At 40.8% G+C, this 19989-nt stretch overlaps 2 protein-coding genes across 3 annotated transcripts; both read right to left on the reverse strand.

The window, feature by feature from the left end:
• Positions 1–116: 116 nt before the first annotated feature.
• Positions 117–11834, reverse strand: LOC139636948 (monocyte to macrophage differentiation factor 2-like). Of its 2 annotated transcripts, XM_071505392.1 has the most exons (7): positions 11386–11834; positions 7426–7507; positions 6999–7159; positions 6617–6691; positions 6421–6522; positions 4719–4788; positions 117–4619 (listed from the first exon to the last, which is right to left on the reverse strand). In XM_071505392.1, the coding sequence occupies exons 1-7, from the start codon at positions 11397–11399 to the stop codon at positions 4416–4418; spliced, it is 708 nt and encodes a 235-aa protein (XP_071361493.1). In that variant the 5' UTR covers positions 11400–11834; the 3' UTR covers positions 117–4415. The 2 variants fall into 2 exon arrangements, with proteins under 2 accessions (XP_071361493.1, XP_071361494.1); XM_071505393.1 differs by lacking the exon at positions 6617–6691.
• Positions 11835–13013: 1179 nt separating this feature from the next.
• LOC139636944 (actin-related protein 2/3 complex subunit 1B-B-like) lies at positions 13014–18937 on the reverse strand. The gene is made up of 10 exons (XM_071505388.1): positions 18749–18937; positions 18088–18206; positions 17147–17251; positions 16026–16248; positions 15808–15915; positions 15107–15343; positions 14948–15023; positions 13840–14039; positions 13566–13656; positions 13014–13439 (listed from the first exon to the last, which is right to left on the reverse strand). The coding sequence occupies exons 2-10, from the start codon at positions 18149–18151 to the stop codon at positions 13401–13403; spliced, it is 1143 nt and encodes a 380-aa protein (XP_071361489.1). The 5' UTR covers positions 18152–18206; positions 18749–18937; the 3' UTR covers positions 13014–13400.
• Between the last annotated feature and the right edge of the window lie 1052 nt (positions 18938–19989).

Raw genomic sequence — 19989 nt, forward strand, 5'->3', positions numbered from 1 at the left:
GTTAAGTTACATCTGCAGATCATACTGTGCATTGTCCAACATGATTGTGTGATCAAATATAAAGATAGAAAACATATCAAAAGGGGAAACATTATAAAATGTTGAGACCTGGAATATACTGCATGAAAAAGCTTTTTTATTACAAGAGAAATAGAAAAGATAAAAGCATTGTTGGCATCATATAGGCTTATCACAGCACAAAAGCACCACAGACACAATAACCAATATGAAAACTGGAGAAAGAGACAGAAAGAATATGTGATAATATAATCAGTCTTGAAGGACCAGAAAGAAATCACCAGCAGCACTGAGAACAGAGCCACAATCACAGAGCGGCTATAAACAATGTACAGAGGGTCCATGAAGGCTTCATGGAGATTTTATAAAACCACAGAGCTCTATACAAAGTCAGGTGGGCACTGTATGTCTGAACAAGACACATATTATAACCAAGACAAGACAGACACACATCAAGTCCTCAAATACTTCATCCCAGAGTGGCCAAACCTGTCCCTGGAACTGGTCTAAATTCTGGAGATAAAACCTCCAACACAGTAAACTCAACCATTCAGTTTGTCCCAGAGGCCCAAGTAAACAGTGAGAGAACAAACACTAAAAGATACTGGAGAATATATCTGAGGAGCTTCTTTCCAAACGGAGATATCCACAGTGTGACAAATGTAATTCCCATCCAGCTGTGACGCTGAATTTGTTCTGATGTTATAATACCACTACCTGCTGAGTAAAAAAAACGAAACTGCAACCAAAGATCTGTGTTACCTCCTGATTATGTTTATCTGCAGTGTGTTTATTGGTCAAAAAATAAACAAATTAGGCTGAATTTTGGTGATGATGATTTACTTTTTTGGACCCTATAGTGCTGCACATACTGTTTGGCAAGTTATAAATGCTTTTTTTTAATATATTTTTTTTAGGTATTGCGGAATGAATATTATGTTTTGAAATGAAAGTAGGTAGACAGCAGTGACAGTTGCTCTTCTGTTAAGAATGTGCAGGTTTGTTCTATATAACAATACAATATTATTGTACAATATTATTTCTTACCTTTGCCCAAGAGGTTAAATGTTTTCACTCCAGTGTTTGCTGGTTTGTCTGCAAGTTAGCGTGATATCTTTAAAGGGTGTAAAGTTTGGCCATGACACAAGAATGAAATTACTAGTTTTTGGTTTGGATCCAAATCTAGGTGTGGATCCAGAGTTTTTTTTAGAATGGCCTTTTTTCTTTCTTTTTTTTTTTTTTTTTTGCCTTGTAGTCATTTTCTCATTACTACTGCACTTATTTGAAAGAAAAAAAATATCTGGCATATGCATTTAGTAATTGTAATCACAGCATGTTTTGATGCAGATCTAAATGCAAATTTTGTGACAACAATTTTGCAACAAATTTGCGACAAATATTGCAACAAATTTAGTGGGTTTTGCGGCAAATTTAGTGGGTTTTGCGGCAAATTTAGTGGGTTTTGCAGCTTTGGGTAGTTTTGCTTTCCAGTTCTTATTATAATCTATACACACATTTGCCGTCATAAAAGGTGCAGTGGTTTTATATCAATTTCTGACTGCCTTAAAGCTCCTGTTTGGTTATTCTATAAATATTACCCATATGTAAAGCTTGCAAAAAACTTTTGGGGCTGTTGCCCTACTTGGGTTGTGAATAAGCAAGTTACACTGTGTGGAGCCATGCCAGCATTAGAGAAAGCAGCTTCACAGCTATTTGAAGCTGCAGACAGCACCCGAACAGCAGCTTTAGTGGTCACTGAATGTGGCGTCACGGGCTTTTAAGCCCAAATGATCCAAATCCTGAGAGACAGACAGCAGTGAAAAGATGTTGAACAGGAGCAGAGGTTTTAAAAAATATTTTTTTGTACACCTATAAATACTAGATGGTTTGACCTTTTGGTCCTCTAGCCACATTTATCATACAATACAAGCTTGTCCACTATATCATGTGCCACCACATACAGTTTAACACTTAGAGAATACATACATATTCAAATGTATTTACGTGTTCAAGGTACATGCATTCACATGTAAACATAGACTCAGCCGATAAGAGGCTTTGGATTCATGGGAGTCGTATAGTATAAGATACATACGAACACGCACACACGCACACGCACACACACACACACACCTGAGATGCCTTAATATTGGGCCAGATTGTTCAACAATACTATAGCTTCAGTTTCCTTTCAAGTGTGAGACGTATATGGTAGTAGTGTGCTATCAGTTGCGGCAGTAGGTCAGTCTTCTGGCAGTGCTGAGTCAGACAGTGGTTTTCCCCTCTGAGGTTCAACCACGTAGCTTCGACAAACTCTATCAAATGGGTCCCATTCATTTAGGATGGAGATGATGAAGATAACCGGCTAACACTATGAGTACACTAGAAGAAAATATAGATGAAGTCAACATATATTGTACGTCATTAATAAATATATACTGTATAAATCGTACTGATGACATCTTCACTTACTAAACCTAATCAACAACAGTAAACTATTAGAATTCAGTAAATATTCTCGATAATCTACTGAGCAGAGCCTAGTTAAGGTGGAAGCACACAGGTAAAGTCTTCAAGACTAAAACCATGAATATCTGCATGTTCAACATAAAAAATATCATTCTACAGTCATGCTTGATTTGGAAATCACAGTAAATCACCAACTGAAGCAACCACTGTTAAAACCATATAGTGTACTACAGTGTAGATAGCACAACTAGTAACAATAACAGTAATAATACTATCTAGAGCTCTGAATTGGAATAGTAAGTTACTGAAGTCGCAACCTCTTAAATATAATCAAACCTCATGACACCTTCTGTTAATGATGATGATGATGATGATAATGCTTTAAATAATGTCCTAAAACTAATTATGATAGTCAAGTCAGCTAATTGTAAACATTGTCTATCTCTTCACAATAAGACAATGCCCCTCAATTCAGCTTCTAAACACTGAATCTGGACGTGCACCACAAAGAGAGAAATCTCCCAGAATAGTCATTTAACCCCTGATCATTGGAATGAAACCAAAGTCCTGCAAAAAAAATAAAATACTGTAACGTGAAATTGAAATGAACTGAGGTGGTAAAAACTAAAAAGCTGTGTCCCATTTCACAGGCTGCTTCTCTTGAAGTCCGGATTCATCACAATGGGCTGACAGGGCGGTTTCAGTGCAAAGTCTCCTCCAAATGCAGCTGTCAGCTTGGAATACACAACTGGTGTTTGCTTTGTCACTCTCAAGTGTCCTACAATCTATTGCATGCCGGTCAATTGCTTAATGGTGCATTTAAATGTCCTCATCAACTTATAAAGTCAGGAAATATCACATAATCACATCATATGTATGAGGTATTTCACTTCAGGTGGTCATGAGTCACTAAGCCAGTGCAGGGTGTGAATAACAAATAGGGTGTAATTTCAACTGGGGATGATTTACTCACTAAAATCTCTCTAAACACTGGTCCGGCTGCCATAATCCAGAAACCCTGGACTGATAAAAGCTGATATGCTCACCCTGGATGCCTCCAATTACTATTGTGCGCTCAGAGCAGTAACTTTCCAAGTAGCAATAAGTTATAACTGAACATTCTTGCCCTGGGTTTCGTCTCACAGGCTAAACTGAGGTTGCCCTAACCCTCTGACTGGTGGAGGCTGTTAGGGCTGTATGTAGCCTTGAAGGAATAGCTGCAGGCGCTATTCAGGGCTTAAAAAAGTACCTGGCACCATTTTTTTTTATTATTATGAATAAAACTTTATTTTGATGCACAGCTAAGAGTCTCCTCAAAAGATGCTGGAAATACCATCATTCAAAGATAAGGCAGCATTGGACTTTTTTTTGTACGGATGCAAATCCAGCAGTACCCATGAATAAAACTTATGAGACTTGTAGACTTTGTTAGACTACTGTCATTATGGAATGTGTCATAGCCTTTTGAAACCAAACCTATTCCTATAAAATAAACGATGCCGGGCACAAACTTCACTGTTCGTTCTTCCTACAAGTCTAGAAATGATGGTAAACAGAGGATGTTACAGATAAACTGAGGTCATGTGGTACACCGTTTCCCAGCTGTCCACCTTGTGTTAAAGTAGATTTCAGATATCATCAAACATGCCCAAATATTACCATATACCCGCTGTCTGTTTTTTTTTTGTTTGAGGGCAATTTCTATGTGATAAATATTTAAATATTTGACTTGATGAGTTGACAAGGACCGCTTGAAAACAGCATTAGTTTTGGTATCTGTGAGGTTAAACTGTATCATTTGGGGAAGAGGTACATGGTCACCCAACTAGCCTCCAAATGAGGCAGCCCCTGAATTTGAACACAGCTCACATCATCTCATTGAAGATGCTCAAACACAGGAGCTACTCCCTGTGAGGTCAGCGCTGATGTCATCTGGAGGTCTGGACCTGATTGGGTGGCTGGGCATAGAGGTACTTCCAGATGGCATAGTAGTGTATGGCTGCTCCCATAGCTACAAAGAGGTGCCAAATGGCATGAGCGAATGGGACGATGCCATCACTTTTGAAGAAAACCATCCCCAGACAGTAGCAGGCTCCGCCCAGCAGAAGCTCACACAGGCCCGATTGTTCTGGCTGCGAAGAGGCAGAAAGTGTATTCATCTTAAGTTTTAAAAAACATTATAATGGAGACATGTCAAAACCACACAGACTACAGTAAAAGAGTGGGCTCACCATTGAGAGGATGACCAGGGCAGGAAAAACTCCCATCACCGTGTAGCAGATCAACTCCATGACCTTGTACCTGATAGAGAAGAATATTTAAGCATGGGCGTTCATTCTTGACCTCTGTAACAGTATGAGTGACAAAATAATCTCAGATCAAAGGTCACTTACTAGCTTTTTCTGAGCTTTAAAACGTGTATCATGGCCTGAGTGAGTAACTTTGGTCAAGGAAGGGTCTTGTCTTTGGGGTGTATCAGTAGAAATCTTAACATGCTGAATGATGTGTGCTAAGTCCCGACTCTTGGAGACTTGAAGGACACTGCCAAGATGCTCCAGCAGCCCGGCCACATAAGGGAGTCCCAGCATTATCAGCCCTGATCCTGTATTGATTATATGATGCTACGCCTCCTTCTCTCTTCACTGATAAGACGCTCTGCTCTGTGCAGGAGGGTCCTCACCACTAATCTTTAATGTTTAAAGTGGTGCCTAAAGTTAAATTTACCAGCGTTTGAGGACTAATGTTGACACTATTATTGACGAGGATACTGATCGTATCAAGCCGATCAGGTATCGCCAGATGTGACATCTTATTATCATCTTACCAAAAAAAAAAAAAAAAAAAAGTTTCTTGTTTCTTCATAATAAGAGCACCCACTTCCTCCTAATATAGGATAACATATACATTCTCTTTCTCACTCTCTCAGGCAGTTATATTACTGAATGAAACCAGTATGAAAATGTTGTAAGCATACTTATGTATGTATGCATATATACCTGTAACTAATCATAGCAGCTTGGTGAAAAAGTGCAGAAGAAAAAAGTTAGAAATTTTAAGTTAAGGTTTTAACCTTGTTAACATGTCCTTATGCTGTTTTTATATAATACAAGACATACCATGAGCAAAATAAACAGTCAATGCCATGGTTGCACATTTCCACATCATAACTGCAGGGAACCAATAACAGTCTCAAAAACAAATTCAGACAGCCAGGGTTTCATAAGTCAAATTACCTACGGAACCAATCCCATCAACTTGCAGGGATGTGGGGCGGATAAACCCAAAACCTTGCTCAAGTGTTTACATTAGCACCTCCACTAACACTGTGTCAGCTACTGCCAGTTACAAGCTAATGAACAACATAAACAAATAACTACATAACCTGATCTGTCTTCTGTTCACTGGCTTTGGTGCACAACAAACTCCTCACTCCTCAACAAACTCCCAAGTCTGGGTCTGACTGAGGCTCAAACATGTAGCTGAGTCTCTCCAATGTTTCCTCCGCTAACCATCTTGATACTGTCTGCTCTATCACCTGTAAACCTAGCACGAGCAGCGGTGGTGGTGGAGTATTTTTACCTGGTTTAAGACATGTCTGGAGAGGAACTTTAAGCTTAAGTTAATAAGTGATCTATAGTCACAGCCTCATATTAACCTACACGTATCTTCTGCATTTCCACACAGGCAGGTTTCCACTGAAACCCCAAGGCTGAATTTCAGAATGTCTATATAGGGAGAAAAAAATCTGAGTAGTCCATCCCTACACTTAGATTATGTGATGACGCTCACGGTATGCAATTGTAAGTCTAGAAAAAGTTAGTAAATGGACCTTAGAGTTGAGATTGTTTTGTCACGCAGGATGTATATTGATTAGATGAATAAATGGCGAGATACTGATACTGATAAAAGTAAACGCTGAATGTATGAGCTGACCTCTCATGGAAGAAGAAGACATAGGTGGTACCAAAAGAGGCCATGACCCACACCAACCAGCGCATGTGGCACGCCCAGGGACCCAGTTCCCGCAGGTTGAGCCTGGTTAGGCATCAACAGGAAGAGATAACTACAAATATATACACATTCCCCACACATATACACACACTCATACTGAGCAGGCTGGGTTGTTTACCAAGGGGCGTAGGAGGCAGCAATGAAGAAATAGATCACCATCCTGTCACACATGTGGAAACAGTGCTCCACAGACCTGAAGAGAGAGACCAAACAGCCTCATGACAACTGAGTGACACTGTTTATACATGTAGCATCAGTGTCTTTTACATCTCAAAAACAAATATGGAATGTAGGGATACACATTCGTTCCAGAGAAGGACAAACAGTGTCCAAAAACACCATATAACTCGAAAAAGTCTGCTCCACAGAAAAAGCAGAGGCTGTTTTTTTGTGTCCTCTTCTACGTTTTAATATTAATCTGCAATATTACAGGTGCAGTCCAAACATTGTGTTAAAATGTGCATGTGTGTGTGTGTGTGTGTGTGTGTGTGTGTGTGCACCGTAAGTGGCTCTTCTTCCAGGCCACAGTGTGAAACAGGGTGGAGATGATGAAGAGCGAGCTGAGCCCTGCCCCGTACACCCAGGCCGACAACCGCTCCCATTGGTCCTCCGACTGGAAGTGCAACAACGAGCTGCCCAGCAGACTGGGGATTATCCATAACTACATGAATTCATAACATAAATGAAACATGAGACACAGACAGACAGATACACAAACATGCAGGATAACCTGAAAATGTGTGCACGATGTACTGTGTGTGTGGTTTGAAAAAGACCCGGTGTGTCATTAATCTGTTATGTAATGGTGCTAGATTTTTTCCCCTGTTCTCACTGACTGTGGCATTTCATCTGTGTCAGGTTAATGATCACTTTCTGTGTAAGTGTGAGTGAGTGTATGTGTGTGTGTGTGTGTGTGTGTGCATTCACCGCATGCGTGGCACAGTTGGCAGCATGCTCATATTCTGTGGGCTGGTATCTCTTGTTAGGAGGAACACGGTTGTTCATAAACCTGGAAATGTCACAAATCAACAAATGTTTATTGACAGAAAATTAATCTGCAACTATTTTGATAATCAATTGTTTTCAGGAATTTTTAAAGAAAAAATTCTCTAGGTTCAGTTTTTAAAATGTGAATATTTCCTGGTTTCTTTAATCTTCAGTGATGGTAAACTGAGTATCTTTGGGTTTTGGACTCAGACAAAACATCACATTGGGCTTTAGGAAACTGTGATGGGTGTTTTTCAGCATTTTCTGATATTTTCTGATAGACCAAAGCACAGATCCATCAACAAAATAACTGAGAGATTAATTGACAATGAAAATAATCTACTGATCTGAACTAAAATCTAAGACATCAGTATTTTCTGTATGCAACAGTAAAACACAATGTAATGTACCCACTAGCAATGCTGAAAATATAATGAAAATTAAAAAAGCCTTTAGAGTAATGTTATTGATTTCTACTTAAAATCAGCATTTGTGGGAATGATGTGTGCTATTTTTCTCATTTCTAATCAATTCTAATCAATATTTTTCATCTTCTTAATGTTGAACATCTTAAATATTTGTATCCATTTGTATCTCAGTGGCGCTCATAAAATTTCACTCCACCTTGTCCTTTTGCTTAGCAACGCTAGATCATGCTTCAACTTGTTGCCATGGCTGCTGTTGCCTGGCAACAGTGGGTAACCACAGACCGACTGAACCAGAGGTTTGTCCTGGTGATCTCTTTCAGAAACGATTCACGTGTACAGATACGCCTGCATGTTCACACACACACACACACACACACACACAAACACACGTTTCTATGTAAACTTAGATCTATTCTTTTGAACAGCAACAAGCACAGATCAGCTCAGGAGGTAGCACTCCATCAATGATGTCACTGTTGTCATGGAAACCACTGAGCAGGGATACCACAGCAGAAAACTCCTGGGTTCTTTCATCTTTCTTTCCTCATCTCTTCCATCTTGTTCTCCTGTTCCTCCTTGATGATTAAATTAACATGCAGGACGGCAAATGGACAAAGATGTCCACGCAGACACACAAAACACAGACACACACACACACACACACACACAAACCACAACCCCTCCCTATTTTTATGCTGCATCTTGCAGAGCCAGATTTCATAAGAGACCTAGATTTAGCGATGTCTCTCTCTCTCTCTCTCTCTCTCTCACACACACACACACACACGCACACACACTGTTCTAAGATCAAAGGGACTCAAAATGAGAAAGAGGCTCCCTTCAAAGGGAATACCACTCAAATTAAAAATTCATATATATACATTTAGACAAAGGATGCCAATGCTAAAACTCATTTATCCGTGCTATACATCTATGGAGCTGTGCATGTATCTGCCGTCTCATTAGGGGGAAAAAACATTCAGAGACTGTCAAATTCACAACTCAGTGTTCACATATACACACTGCCTGCAGCATTTCATAAAATCAGCAGTTTCAGTATCAGCACAGTTATATACCTTTAAATCAAACTGTGTATATCTCTAGGTTGTTGTGCAACAGTGTGGAAAATGATGTTTTCCTCCTACACTTAAGCTGTTTTAAATCTTCCTTGTTTTCAAAAGTAAAAAAAAACCAAACAAAATAGATATGACACTGATCCCACACAGACAGATACGGGAGATAAAATTAAAGAAGAGGTGAGAAAAGACAAAATCCACCTCACATAAGGACAATAATGCGAATGAGCTCTTAACAACCATAGCTCAACCTTTCTTTTCTCTCTCTCCTCCAGTGTGCTCCCTGTCCTTAAGCAGCTGTTTTTCAAAGTGACGCTCATTCAGAGCTATTAATATTAACTGACCCAGCCCAGATACACACCGTCCTGTCCCCAATTAAAGGCTTCCTCACCCTGTATCCAGCGCTGGCCTCACACTGTCTGACTGGCTCTCTCTTTGGAGTGTGTGTCAGTGCCAGGCCCAGCAGGCTTGGCTGGGTCATTAATGACTTTATCAAGCTGGCTGATAATTACCAGGCCAGAGGCCAGGCAGAGAGACACAGAGGGGAGCAGAGCTGTGGAAACGTCACGATAACTCCTACAACAGCAGCAGGACGGACAGAAGGAAGTCTCTCCGCTTCAGCTGAACCATAAAGACCACGACCTCAGTCCAGTTAATGGTCAAAGTGAATTAATATTAAAGCCTATTTTATGGTCATGCAAGTCCTGCTCTGTGTGTGGAAGTAGACAGCAAGTACATACAGTCATGGAAAGTAGTGCAAAGAAGTAATTTAAGTCATTAAGCGAGCAAAAATGCCAAACAGCTAGTTTTCTCTTTATTATATCACAAAAACATAAATATATTTGGGTTGTAAACAGCTGGTCAGATAAAATGGGCATTTTGAAAATGTCACTTTGTGCGCCAGTACATTGTGACAGGCAATGGATAAATAAAAAAAACTCTGGAAATACCAATTAGCTGTTGCGCCCGTATTCTTGTGGACTCTCAACAGGAGGTATGTAAAAAAAAAATTTTTATTTTCATCACTGATTAATCTACCAGGAAATGTCAATAAAATAAAAAAATCATCACAAGTTTGCACAAGCCTTGTTTGGTCTGACTGACTCCAAAAGCCCAAAATATTACATTTGAAATTATATGAAAACAGCAGCTCTTCACACCTGAAAAGCTGGAAGTAAAGAATATTTGACATTTGTGCTGGTTAATTATTTTACTAATCATTTTATCGTTAATTGTTTCAGTTCTAATGTAAATCTGTGAATAAAGGAGGAAGCAACAATGTTAAGACAGCCACTCAAACAAAGGAAACGATTTCATATTTTGCAGCAAAGTAAAAAACAAAATCATCTCCCACTTTCTTGAATTATTAGTTTTATCACTGAGCGGGTCAAAAAATTAGAAGCTGTCCTGCAGGACGACTCATATCATGTCCAATAAAACTGCATTGTGATAATTTGGCCACAGCCTCAGTTTCTACTGTAGCATGACAACACAGTGAGCTCACACTCTCCACACATGCAATGCTTTTCCATCTCTGATTTCATGTAGCAGCTGGGCACCAGAAAATACTCGGGTTTAAAAAGGGTTTGAGCAGTGTGATCTGCTCCTGGGCTGAAACAACAACAATTTTGATTGTCGCTTAATTGTTTTAGTCATTTTTAGAAGCAAAAATCCCAAAATATGATGGTTGCTGCCTCTCAATTGTGAGGATTTGTTGCTTTTCCCTGTTTTATATCACTGTAAATTGAATATCTTTAGCCTTCTGAAGTGTTGGTCAGACACACAAACCATCCTGAGATCTGGGAACTTGTGACGGACATTATGTACTATATTCTGACAGTTATCTCTAAAATAATAGTCAGTTGCAATCTTGGGCTGTTCTGTTCGACCTCTTCCTGCTGTTAAAATCACTATGACAACCTCAACCTATAGACCCATCTGGCTCTCATGTGTTGGTCCAGATATGTACAGTACGTCTAAGAGACTGAGGACAATGAAGATGTGTGTTTGCGGGGCCTACAGTGTCTCAGAGAGGACAGTGCACAGAAAAAGAGGAGGCAGAAGAGACAGCAAGATGATGATGATGATGAGGAGGAGGAGGAGGAGGAGGAGGAGGAGGAGGGAAGTGGCAGGTTTGTGTTATTCTTACAATTGCTTGTCAAGCAAATAAAAACCCCTGGACTACAAGATTATTACATCACTAGTTCAGAGATAAGCTGAAATAAAAATGTTGACTTAAAAACAAACAAAAACAAAACAAAAAAAAAAACAAAAAACAGATCATCTCAAAGCCTCCCAGCATCCTCCTCCTCATCCTCCTCCTCATCATTAACATCACTATCAGACAGCAAGCTGAGAAATATTTCTGTACTGTACTGAGAAATAACACGACCTACCTTACAAGATTCATTTACAGTGGAAATAAGCAACAGTTGACAGCAGACAGACAGTACGGCTGAAGCCTGGATCCCCTCCGTCGAGATCTGGTCGCTGCGGCTCAGACTGAAACGGGCACATCCAGCGTAACGTAACGAGCAGTCGCCGTTTCACCGGGAAGACGTCGTCGCCTTATCCTCATCTCAAGCGGCACCGGGAGACGGACGCATCCCGACCCAGCTGCCTCCAGAGGATCCAGTCCGGAAGTGTGGGCGTTCAGGGGACGGTCTCTGAGGAAGCAGCCGGTTTTCCTGCACCGTCCGCGGTGGTCTCTCTCTCTCTCTCTCTCTCTCTCTCTCTCTCTCTGTGCCGGTTCACCTCATCACGACTCGGTGAGGAGGGCTGCTTTTTATCACTGAGGGCTGCCACATCATTTTCGAAAGGGACTGGCTCCTGATTGCTGGGGAGATTCGTGCCGATGCGCGCCTGGATGTGCAGCTCCCGGTTCTGCCTCCAGGTGGAGATGGAGGCTGGTGATTTACTGCGATGACGATGGTTATAGGTTTTATTATTATTATTATTATTGTCCAGCTAAAATGATATTTAAGGAGCAGAAGTCCCAGCTCAGACTGATTCCACTTGAAATCCTTTTTTTTTTAAGTAGGATTTTTGGGTAAAGACATAGAAAACCTTCTGATTATTATATTAAGTATATAAAAATGCTCATCACAGTTTCTCAGATCCTGAGGTATTGGGTCAGGTTTTGTTGAAGAGATATTCAATTTGGAAAAAACAAGAAAAACAGCTTGGTGGATGCTGGATCCACAAATATTAAACAGTTAATCGACTAAAATAGTATTTTCTGTTGTTCGACTTATTGATTAGTCTACTAATAGTTTCAGCTGTAGAAATTTTCTTCTCATGTTATTCATTCATTTAACTGCTTGATTATATTTCCTAAAATGTCTTAGAACCTGTTGTAAAGCTTTTTCCACGATACCAGATATATATATATAATTAACTGGTCCACTTACTCACCTCTGCAGGACTTTCTGATAATATCACATGGTCTTCATCAGCAAACTGAGTTTCCTAGGTCGCTGTTCAACGGCAGATGTTCAAACTTGCCAGGATTTTGAAAATCTCTCTAACCTGTCTCAAATTTCGAGTCAACATGGATAAGAAGAGCTACAGGTGCTCAGATGTATTGAAAGTTTGAACATCCACAGCTGGACACTGAGGAAACTCAGTTTGCTGATGAAGACCATGTGATGTGGTCAAAAGCTCCACCACAAGCGAGTAACTGGAACTTCAGTTGAGACAGTTTTGTCATCTGCAGTTTTTAAGGTCAAAGGTGAACTGTCAGTTTGTTAAAACAAAAAAACCACACACACATACACACCCTTGTCTTAATATATTTGTGGGGCCCAGTCATTGAGATAATGTGTTCCTTAGCAACTCACCCTAACCTTAACCATCACAACTGAACACCTAACCCTAAAACCAAGGCTTAACCCTCAAACCATTAAAACCTGTGGGGTCCAGCAATTGAAGTATAGTGGGATCCCAGTTTCAGACCCCATACACACACACACACACACACACACACACACACACACACACCTGTAATGAACAAAGCTTTGTTGAGTACTGTAACAGCAATTTCATTTATTAAATGCATATTATGACCAGCATAAGCTTTAAACAAGTATTGCAGCATTTCATCCTGATTAATATAAAAATTCTGCTTTAAGCATTCAGCTCAGACTGAACTGTCTGTGACTATACTGATCTAACTCATAAAGTACCATTTGCAGACCTGGGCTCAGTGTATACAGTGTTGACTTTGACAGGCTCAGCAAAGAGCTTCAGAGGGATTACAAACACTGTTTCACCCGAGTCTGATCGTTTTAACCTGTATATAAAAAAAATACCTGATTAAAATATGGCCAAGAAGCTTTGTGTGATAAGGCAGCGGTTTTCTTCATATCTCCGGAGGCTACTATACTTTGGGTGGTTTAATGTAAACTTAAGTTCAGACTATCTTCAAATTCTTCATTGCAGACTCCAGAGTCTGAAAAAGAAAGTAAAATACTCAAAAACATGTCTGCATTATGACTGTGAAAACATCATGACAACAAGTTGTAAGAGCTGACCACACCAATATATCATGTGTACTGTTTGCAATGTGTTTTTTTACCTTGACATCCCAGATGCACATCCCTCCATCCATGCCAGTGGTGCAGAACTTGGTGCACTGGTTTCGTCCTCCTTCCAGCACAGAGATTTGGCTGAAATACAGTTTGAGACAAGTCAAACTCTGTGTACAAACACATGAGGGTGCAAAAAGTAGCCTAACGTGATGATGATGATGATTATGCATACCCTTAAATAAACAATAAAAAATGACTTATACACATATACACATCACTTAAATCTTAATTTCCTCCAAAACATTTGTTTCCTCTCCCGACCTGATGCTGTTCTTGTGCAGCGTGTTCAGGTCCTTGTCAGTGCTCTGGGTCTCTGAGGCCCGGCGGTCCAGGTTCTGGAAACGTTCCCTGGCACTGATGCCCTTCTGGGCCGCCTGCTTAGGCACGTCCAGCTTGCCACCAAATGTCAAGCTGCCTTTGGCACCGTCGTACACAAACAGCATTGGGTAACAGTCGTGGCCCTGGAAGAACACAGAAACACATGAGGGTGCAATCAGGTGGAGCTGGGAAAACATAAGTATGTCAGCATGAGACTAGAGACTTTGTGATTTTGCTGTGTGACTAATATATACCTGGAAAGCTCAGAGCCATTAAGCGTAGGCTTTCAAATTATTTTGATGGTAGCTAATGTAAGTAGTTATTGGTGTTAGCCCACTTCAGTGAGCAAACTTAATATATAGCTGCTGTATGATTCACATTACTGAGACTACATGCTGACTTTATGTATTTACCTTCAACATTTTAGCATGTAACAGACAGTGGAACCAAAAGCAAAAAGGTTTTTGGGCATCTTTTTAGATAGGAAACAGTAAACAGTGCTCCAAATGTAAGGGAGAGAGAGTGATGGAGGATTACATGCCGCAAATAGACTTGATCCAGGGACACTGTGATCATATGGATGCTAACTTTAACCTCCATGAGGAAGCCCCATTTATGTCCTCAAGCTACTGACTCAATTTGCAGTCATCCTGTAATTGGCACTTGTGGCCACAGTGGCCACTGTTCAGCACATATTCTCATTTTAAATAGTGAAACTCTGCATCTGACTGACTTCCAGGTAAAGCTCACCCCAACTTTTGGCAGTTTTAATAATGAGTGAAATAAAAATGAACACCTCCACCTAACTTATCCACTTAACTAATGTTTTTTTTTCTCAGAGACCATATAATCCCCAGTTGATCTGATTGAATATTGATATTACATATGGAAAAATAAAACAAATAAGGCACTAGGCAAGATAAATTGAGATATCTGATTTAGTCTGTAAATTATAATTTTTTTCATTTGTTTCTTTTGCTCACTTGATTTGTCAACATTGCTTTGCACCAAAATCAAGGAGACAGACACACAAAAAATGTTGAATACTCACAGCTGCTACTAGGCTGTTCTCAGTAATGAAGGTGACACACAGAAGAGGAAGTGTCTCGGAGCTCAGGCTGCTCACCCTGTGGAGGCAATAACAAAGGTCAGTGTCCACACACAAACACACAGGAGAGACACACAGGTATGCCGCCCCGCCCTCTCTTACGTGCCGCTCTTGCCTCCCTCTGCAACAGACACGGTGGAGTCATGGGAGGTCCAGGCCAGACGGTTGCCGGAGTGTGAGAAGCACACACTGTGCACCCAACCACCGCCCCCTCCTGAACTCTGATCTGCAGCTCCCGACCCTCCAGATTCAAACAACACCTCCCCGAACGGCATCTTGCTGCCCCAGGGAGTGGGGCCAGGCTTTTCCTCCACCTCCTTGATGTAGGCTGAAAACACCCTGTAAGCGAGAGGGGTCGTTATCACTGCCATTGTTGATGGCTGAGAAGTCTATTAGATGTATATATAATCATTTATTCTGCATTATCTGTATATTGAGTATATTACTGTTTCATGGTTCTTGTGAAAATCTGTTTAAAAACTTTATAAAATGACATTTCTGTGAGATGAGGCTTCACTTCATCAAGATGCTATAGGTTGTGGTCATGGTTGAACTTAATAAGATTTTAGATTCGGATGCGGTTAGGTGTAAGTTTAGTTCATATTTATGATTATATATAGTTTAATTTTGGTTTCTAGAGGTACAGTTGGTGGCCATTGAGTGTACAGATACAACTATAGAACATAAACATTCAAGCTTTTAATTAAGTAAGGACAATCTCCAAAAAGATAAAAATGTATCAATAAAAAAACAAGGGAGACCTCAAGAGGAATGAAAGAGCACGTTTGTTCTTGTTTTGATACCTGCATTTGAAGTCACAGGATCCAGCGGCCAGAAGGACATTGTTGGGATGCCAGTCCAGACTGAGGATGGTGGAGCGGATTGGCTTCTTGATGTGCTTACACACCCACCTGCACAGAACCACACAGCATTTCAGAATCGCTCAAACTGTGGTTCATAATGATCAAATGCAGCTTTTTTACGTCGACTGGGCAGAGGAGGCCGCCCTCTGAAACCTCACCAGTCGTTTTCCTGCTCAAAGTAGCAGATGGAGATGAGGCGAGAGCCGCTGCCTACAGCAAACTTGTTCTCTTTAGGTGACCACTTCACACAGCGAGCGGCGCGATTGATCCTGAGGATGACCAGGGTGGGCTTCCAGGTGCCCTCTTTAAGGGTCCACACGTAGGCGTTACGGTCCGCTCCGCAAGTAACTATACGGTTACTGTCTGGAGCCCAGTCAATACCTGCAGGAGAAAGAAAGAGAAAAGAAATTCAAATATACACATATTTAAAGTAACAGCATTTGTTTTTTTGTAAAGAGTTAAAAGCCTAAATCAGTTACATTGAATTGGATGTGTAACCCAACCAATTAAACAGCTAAGTGTGTTAGAGAGATGCGTATGTCGCATTTTTAAGAAGTGAGATGTGAGATGGAAGTGCCAGCATGGTGTGTCGAGGTCCGCTTTAATTAACTTAGCTTAGCATACAGCTAGCCTGGAGTCACGAGTTTGACAAGAAACCAGTGGCGACTCCAGGAAGACACTGCACCTGGCCAGGAAATATTTTGGCACATAGCCCCCTCATTAAACCATAAGTTGTTGTTTTTCAGCTTTGGCTGTCGTCCCGTTAAAACAAACGAGATATATCAGATTATAGTGATGTTTGTGTGTCTGTAGTATAGTTAGATGTGCTGCTAGGTGGATTTTATTACATTTGGAAAAACCAGGCTAGCTGTTTCCCTGTTTCCAGTCGTTGTGCTAAGCTTTGCTGCTGGTAATAGCTTCATATTCAAAGGCAGAAATGAGAGCAGTATCAATCCTCTTACCTAACTCTCAACAAGAAGCCATTTCAGAGCATTACCACAAATGTCAAACAATTATTTAAAATCCTAATCTTTGTTTATTAGATTCAATTGGACGGGACAGTTGGGATTTAAAAGGATGGTGGACTTATTTCTCAAACTGTTCACCACTTGACCAGATCTTGACCCTGATAATAACATCACAAAGGAAACCCCATAACGTTTGATAAAAATTCATTTTCATTTGAACTGCCATTTTTGCAACTTGTATTTTTTTTTTTGTGGGAGATTAAATTAAAGTCATGGCAGTTAATCCCTCTTTGTGCATGAGTGTGTCTCACCTGTCACCTGCCCATTATGCTCCTTCAGCTCATGAATCTTGGTCCACTTGGCCCCATCTTTCTTGTAGATGTGCACGTCATGGTTGTTGGGGCAGAGGGCGATCTCTGCAGCACACAAACACATGTATTTATTTCACTGTGCATCAACGGAGAAAACTGTGCAAATGAGTTCGACATGTAAAGAGGTCGTTTCCCACTGTGAGGACAAAGTACAGTGTGACTGACAGGAGACATTTGTGACGGGATGATCAGTGGAGTGTAACACAGAACAGCTGACTTGGTGCATGAGAACAGAGAAAACTAGAGAAATACAGAATGTATCTGCCTGCAGGCAGCTCACAGACACATGGTATCTTTAAATAGATAATGTGCAAGAACTGCGACCTTCCTTCCCATAATGTTGTAGCAAACCATGCGCTGGTTGTAGTCAGCAGATGAGTCAGAAGCAGTGGTTTTCTGAGAGCAGCAGTGTGGGTGCTTTTGTGTGCAGTTTTGGTTTTTTTTTTGTTTTTTGAGTGCTAATCCTGCAATATGAACAAACTAAAGTGTTCAGCTACAAGCTGAGCAAAACTACAACCGTATGAGTGTATGACTCGATCACAGCCGCCTGTTACATCCGCTTTGCCCAGAAACCAAAGTGCTGATCAAAACAGCCAAATATGGCATTAGTTTCCTGCAGCTAACGGAGTACAAGAGCCTCTCAGAAAGGCCCCCAGACGCCACCCTCACTGTTACAGGAAACAGGAAATACCTTCTCCCACCTGGGAGCCAATCACAACCCTCTGTCTATTACAACAGTTGTTCTTTGGCGCAGATGCTAGTTGAGGCAAGATGTTCCATGATGTCTGTGTTTAAAATAGTGTGCAGTTTGGGGATGAGACGACTCAAAGCCACTGAACTACAACCCCGAGTGACCAATCAGAGAAGGCGAGCAGACTTACGGGTCCGATCTTTGTTCCAAGCATGGCAGCTAATTGGTTCCAGCAGGAAACTGTGGTACGCCATGGCCAATCAGATGTTTGAAACAGACCAGGAAGTGGGGTGCGGAGAACAGTCAAGTCTAGAAAAACAGAAGTTACAATATTCTTTATACAAGGAAGAAGTGAAAAGAGAAAGAAAACAGTCACATGTTTTAATGAAATTTACACAACTATTTCTTCAAGATTCAGTCAGAGTTGGCCCAGGCTATTTGAGGCAAATAGGGGTAAAACCCACCATCAGCTGACTTTAACTCTCTGTCCACAGAGCACTGAGCTTATCTCACCCAGGTTGTGTTAATGAAATCCAGACTTTCAGAAACATGAGAGGAATGATGCAGGTCAAGGGTAACACACATCCCCGACACAAACTTCACAGTTGACAGTTAGAGCACACAACCAGGAAATCAGTTCACACATATCCATCACAGTCTGTTACTTTACAAAAACTGCTCTGAGAGAGTGTGGGGGCAGCACGATTGTCTGTTGCACACTTCCTATTTTTTCCTGAAAATGCATTACACTTTCAAAGTGTGTGTGTGTGTGTGTGTGTGTGTGAGTGTGTGTGAGTATGACATGTCTAAACATATTCAGTCAACTGTTAAATATTTTCTAGGCTACTTACCCTGAGGGCAGGACAGAGATGAATGGGTGAAGAGCTGCAGATATGGACAGATAGAGAGAGAGAGAGAGAGAGAGAGAGAGACAGAAGAGAGAGGCAGAGGAAGCTGGCGGATCAAATAAAGACGAGGGTGCTCAGCTCGCGGACTCTGGCCAGTCAACGCGAACGCCAACGACAGAGTGAGCTCAGGAAGAGAGAAGCAGAGGGAGGAGAGGGAGGAGAGGTCAGAGGGGGAAGTGGAGGAGGGCACAGTGAAGCTCTGAAGGGGAGACATACAGGAAGTTAACGCAGGCTTTTGCTTGGGGTGGAAAAGATCATGGGTGTCACCTACTTAAAATGTGAGAGACTGGGATCAAACTTCACGTTCTTTAAAAGGAACAAGAGGTGAAAAGAGAAGTTTTGCATCAGTAAAACTAGGAAGGGAGGAGCAAGAGCACAATACAATGTTCTGCAAAAAGGAGGAGGTAAACTGAGGGGGGAGGCAAAAAAAACCAAAAACTTATGAAGCATGAAAGACAGAAAAGAAAGGGGAGGGACACATGGTCACTTCTGTATAAAGAGGAACAAGGAAATGGGGAGGGAAGAAATGCAAACTGCAAAAGGGGGTGGGGGGGTGGGTGGTGTCAGGAGAAAGAAGTGGTTGACCATACAGTATGTTTTTGAGTTGTATTTCCTTATTTCCTTATTTCAAGCAGTTCAGATATCCCAACTCGAAGCTTTTTCAGAAACACATTCTCTTCTTCAGTCTAAGCTCAGCAGTGGACGTTGTTTTAGGTAAGACATGTGTAGTGTAGTTTTCTTACATTACTCATTATTTCCAGGCAGGATTATAGAAGTGGCAACCTCAGTGAAAAACTAAAAAAAAAAAAAGCATTTAAAATTAAATTCCATTTTATGTGAAGAGTGTTTTTACAAGGCCCATTCTCTCTTTGGAGCTTCAGTAGCAGATTACAAAGAGCTACAATGGCCTGAATTCAAAACATCCCACTCACTTTGTCATTTCATTGTATTCTTTTAGGAAACCAGAGAGGCTAGAGGCAGACTTTTTTTAATTAACATGTATGAGAAGTTTACTAATATTAGAGGCCTACATGACGCACATACACATTTCCTGTTAACATTTAGAAAAATACTGTTGTATAAATTTCCTTTACATGCAACCCCACGTGACTTTATTTGCTCTGTTAATTTATGTTGTTTTGTTTTTTTTATGTTTACTTCCGATCCTGCTTATAAATGTAACG

The sequence above is a fragment of the Trachinotus anak genome, unplaced genomic scaffold (genome assembly GCF_046630095.1).
Source record: "Trachinotus anak isolate AG129_WGS33_773 ecotype Australia unplaced genomic scaffold, CSIRO_AGI_Tana_v1 ptg000019l, whole genome shotgun sequence".
In the NCBI taxonomy this organism is placed as follows: Eukaryota; Metazoa; Chordata; class Actinopteri; order Carangiformes; family Carangidae; genus Trachinotus; species Trachinotus anak.

Excerpts from the sequence above, each read along its gene's own strand:
- LOC139636948 (XM_071505392.1), bottom strand. Across the intron at positions 6,692-6,998 it reads TGGAAGAAGAGCCACTTACG|GTCTGTGGAGCACTGTTTCC; the intron begins GTGCACACACAC and ends CTCTCTCTTCAG. Across the intron at positions 4,620-4,718 it reads CCCTGGTCATCCTCTCAATG|CCAGAACAATCGGGCCTGTG; the intron begins GTGAGCCCACTC and ends GCCTCTTCGCAG.
- LOC139636944 (XM_071505388.1), bottom strand. The coding sequence starts at position 18,151 with ATGGCGTACCACAGTTTCCTGCTGGAACCAATTAGCTGCCATGCTTGG. Across the intron at positions 15,916-16,025 it reads TTTGAGCAGGAAAACGACTG|GTGGGTGTGTAAGCACATCA; the intron begins GTGAGGTTTCAG and ends GGTTCTGTGCAG. Across the intron at positions 15,024-15,106 it reads GAGGGAGGCAAGAGCGGCAC|GGTGAGCAGCCTGAGCTCCG; the intron begins GTAAGAGAGGGC and ends TTGCCTCCACAG.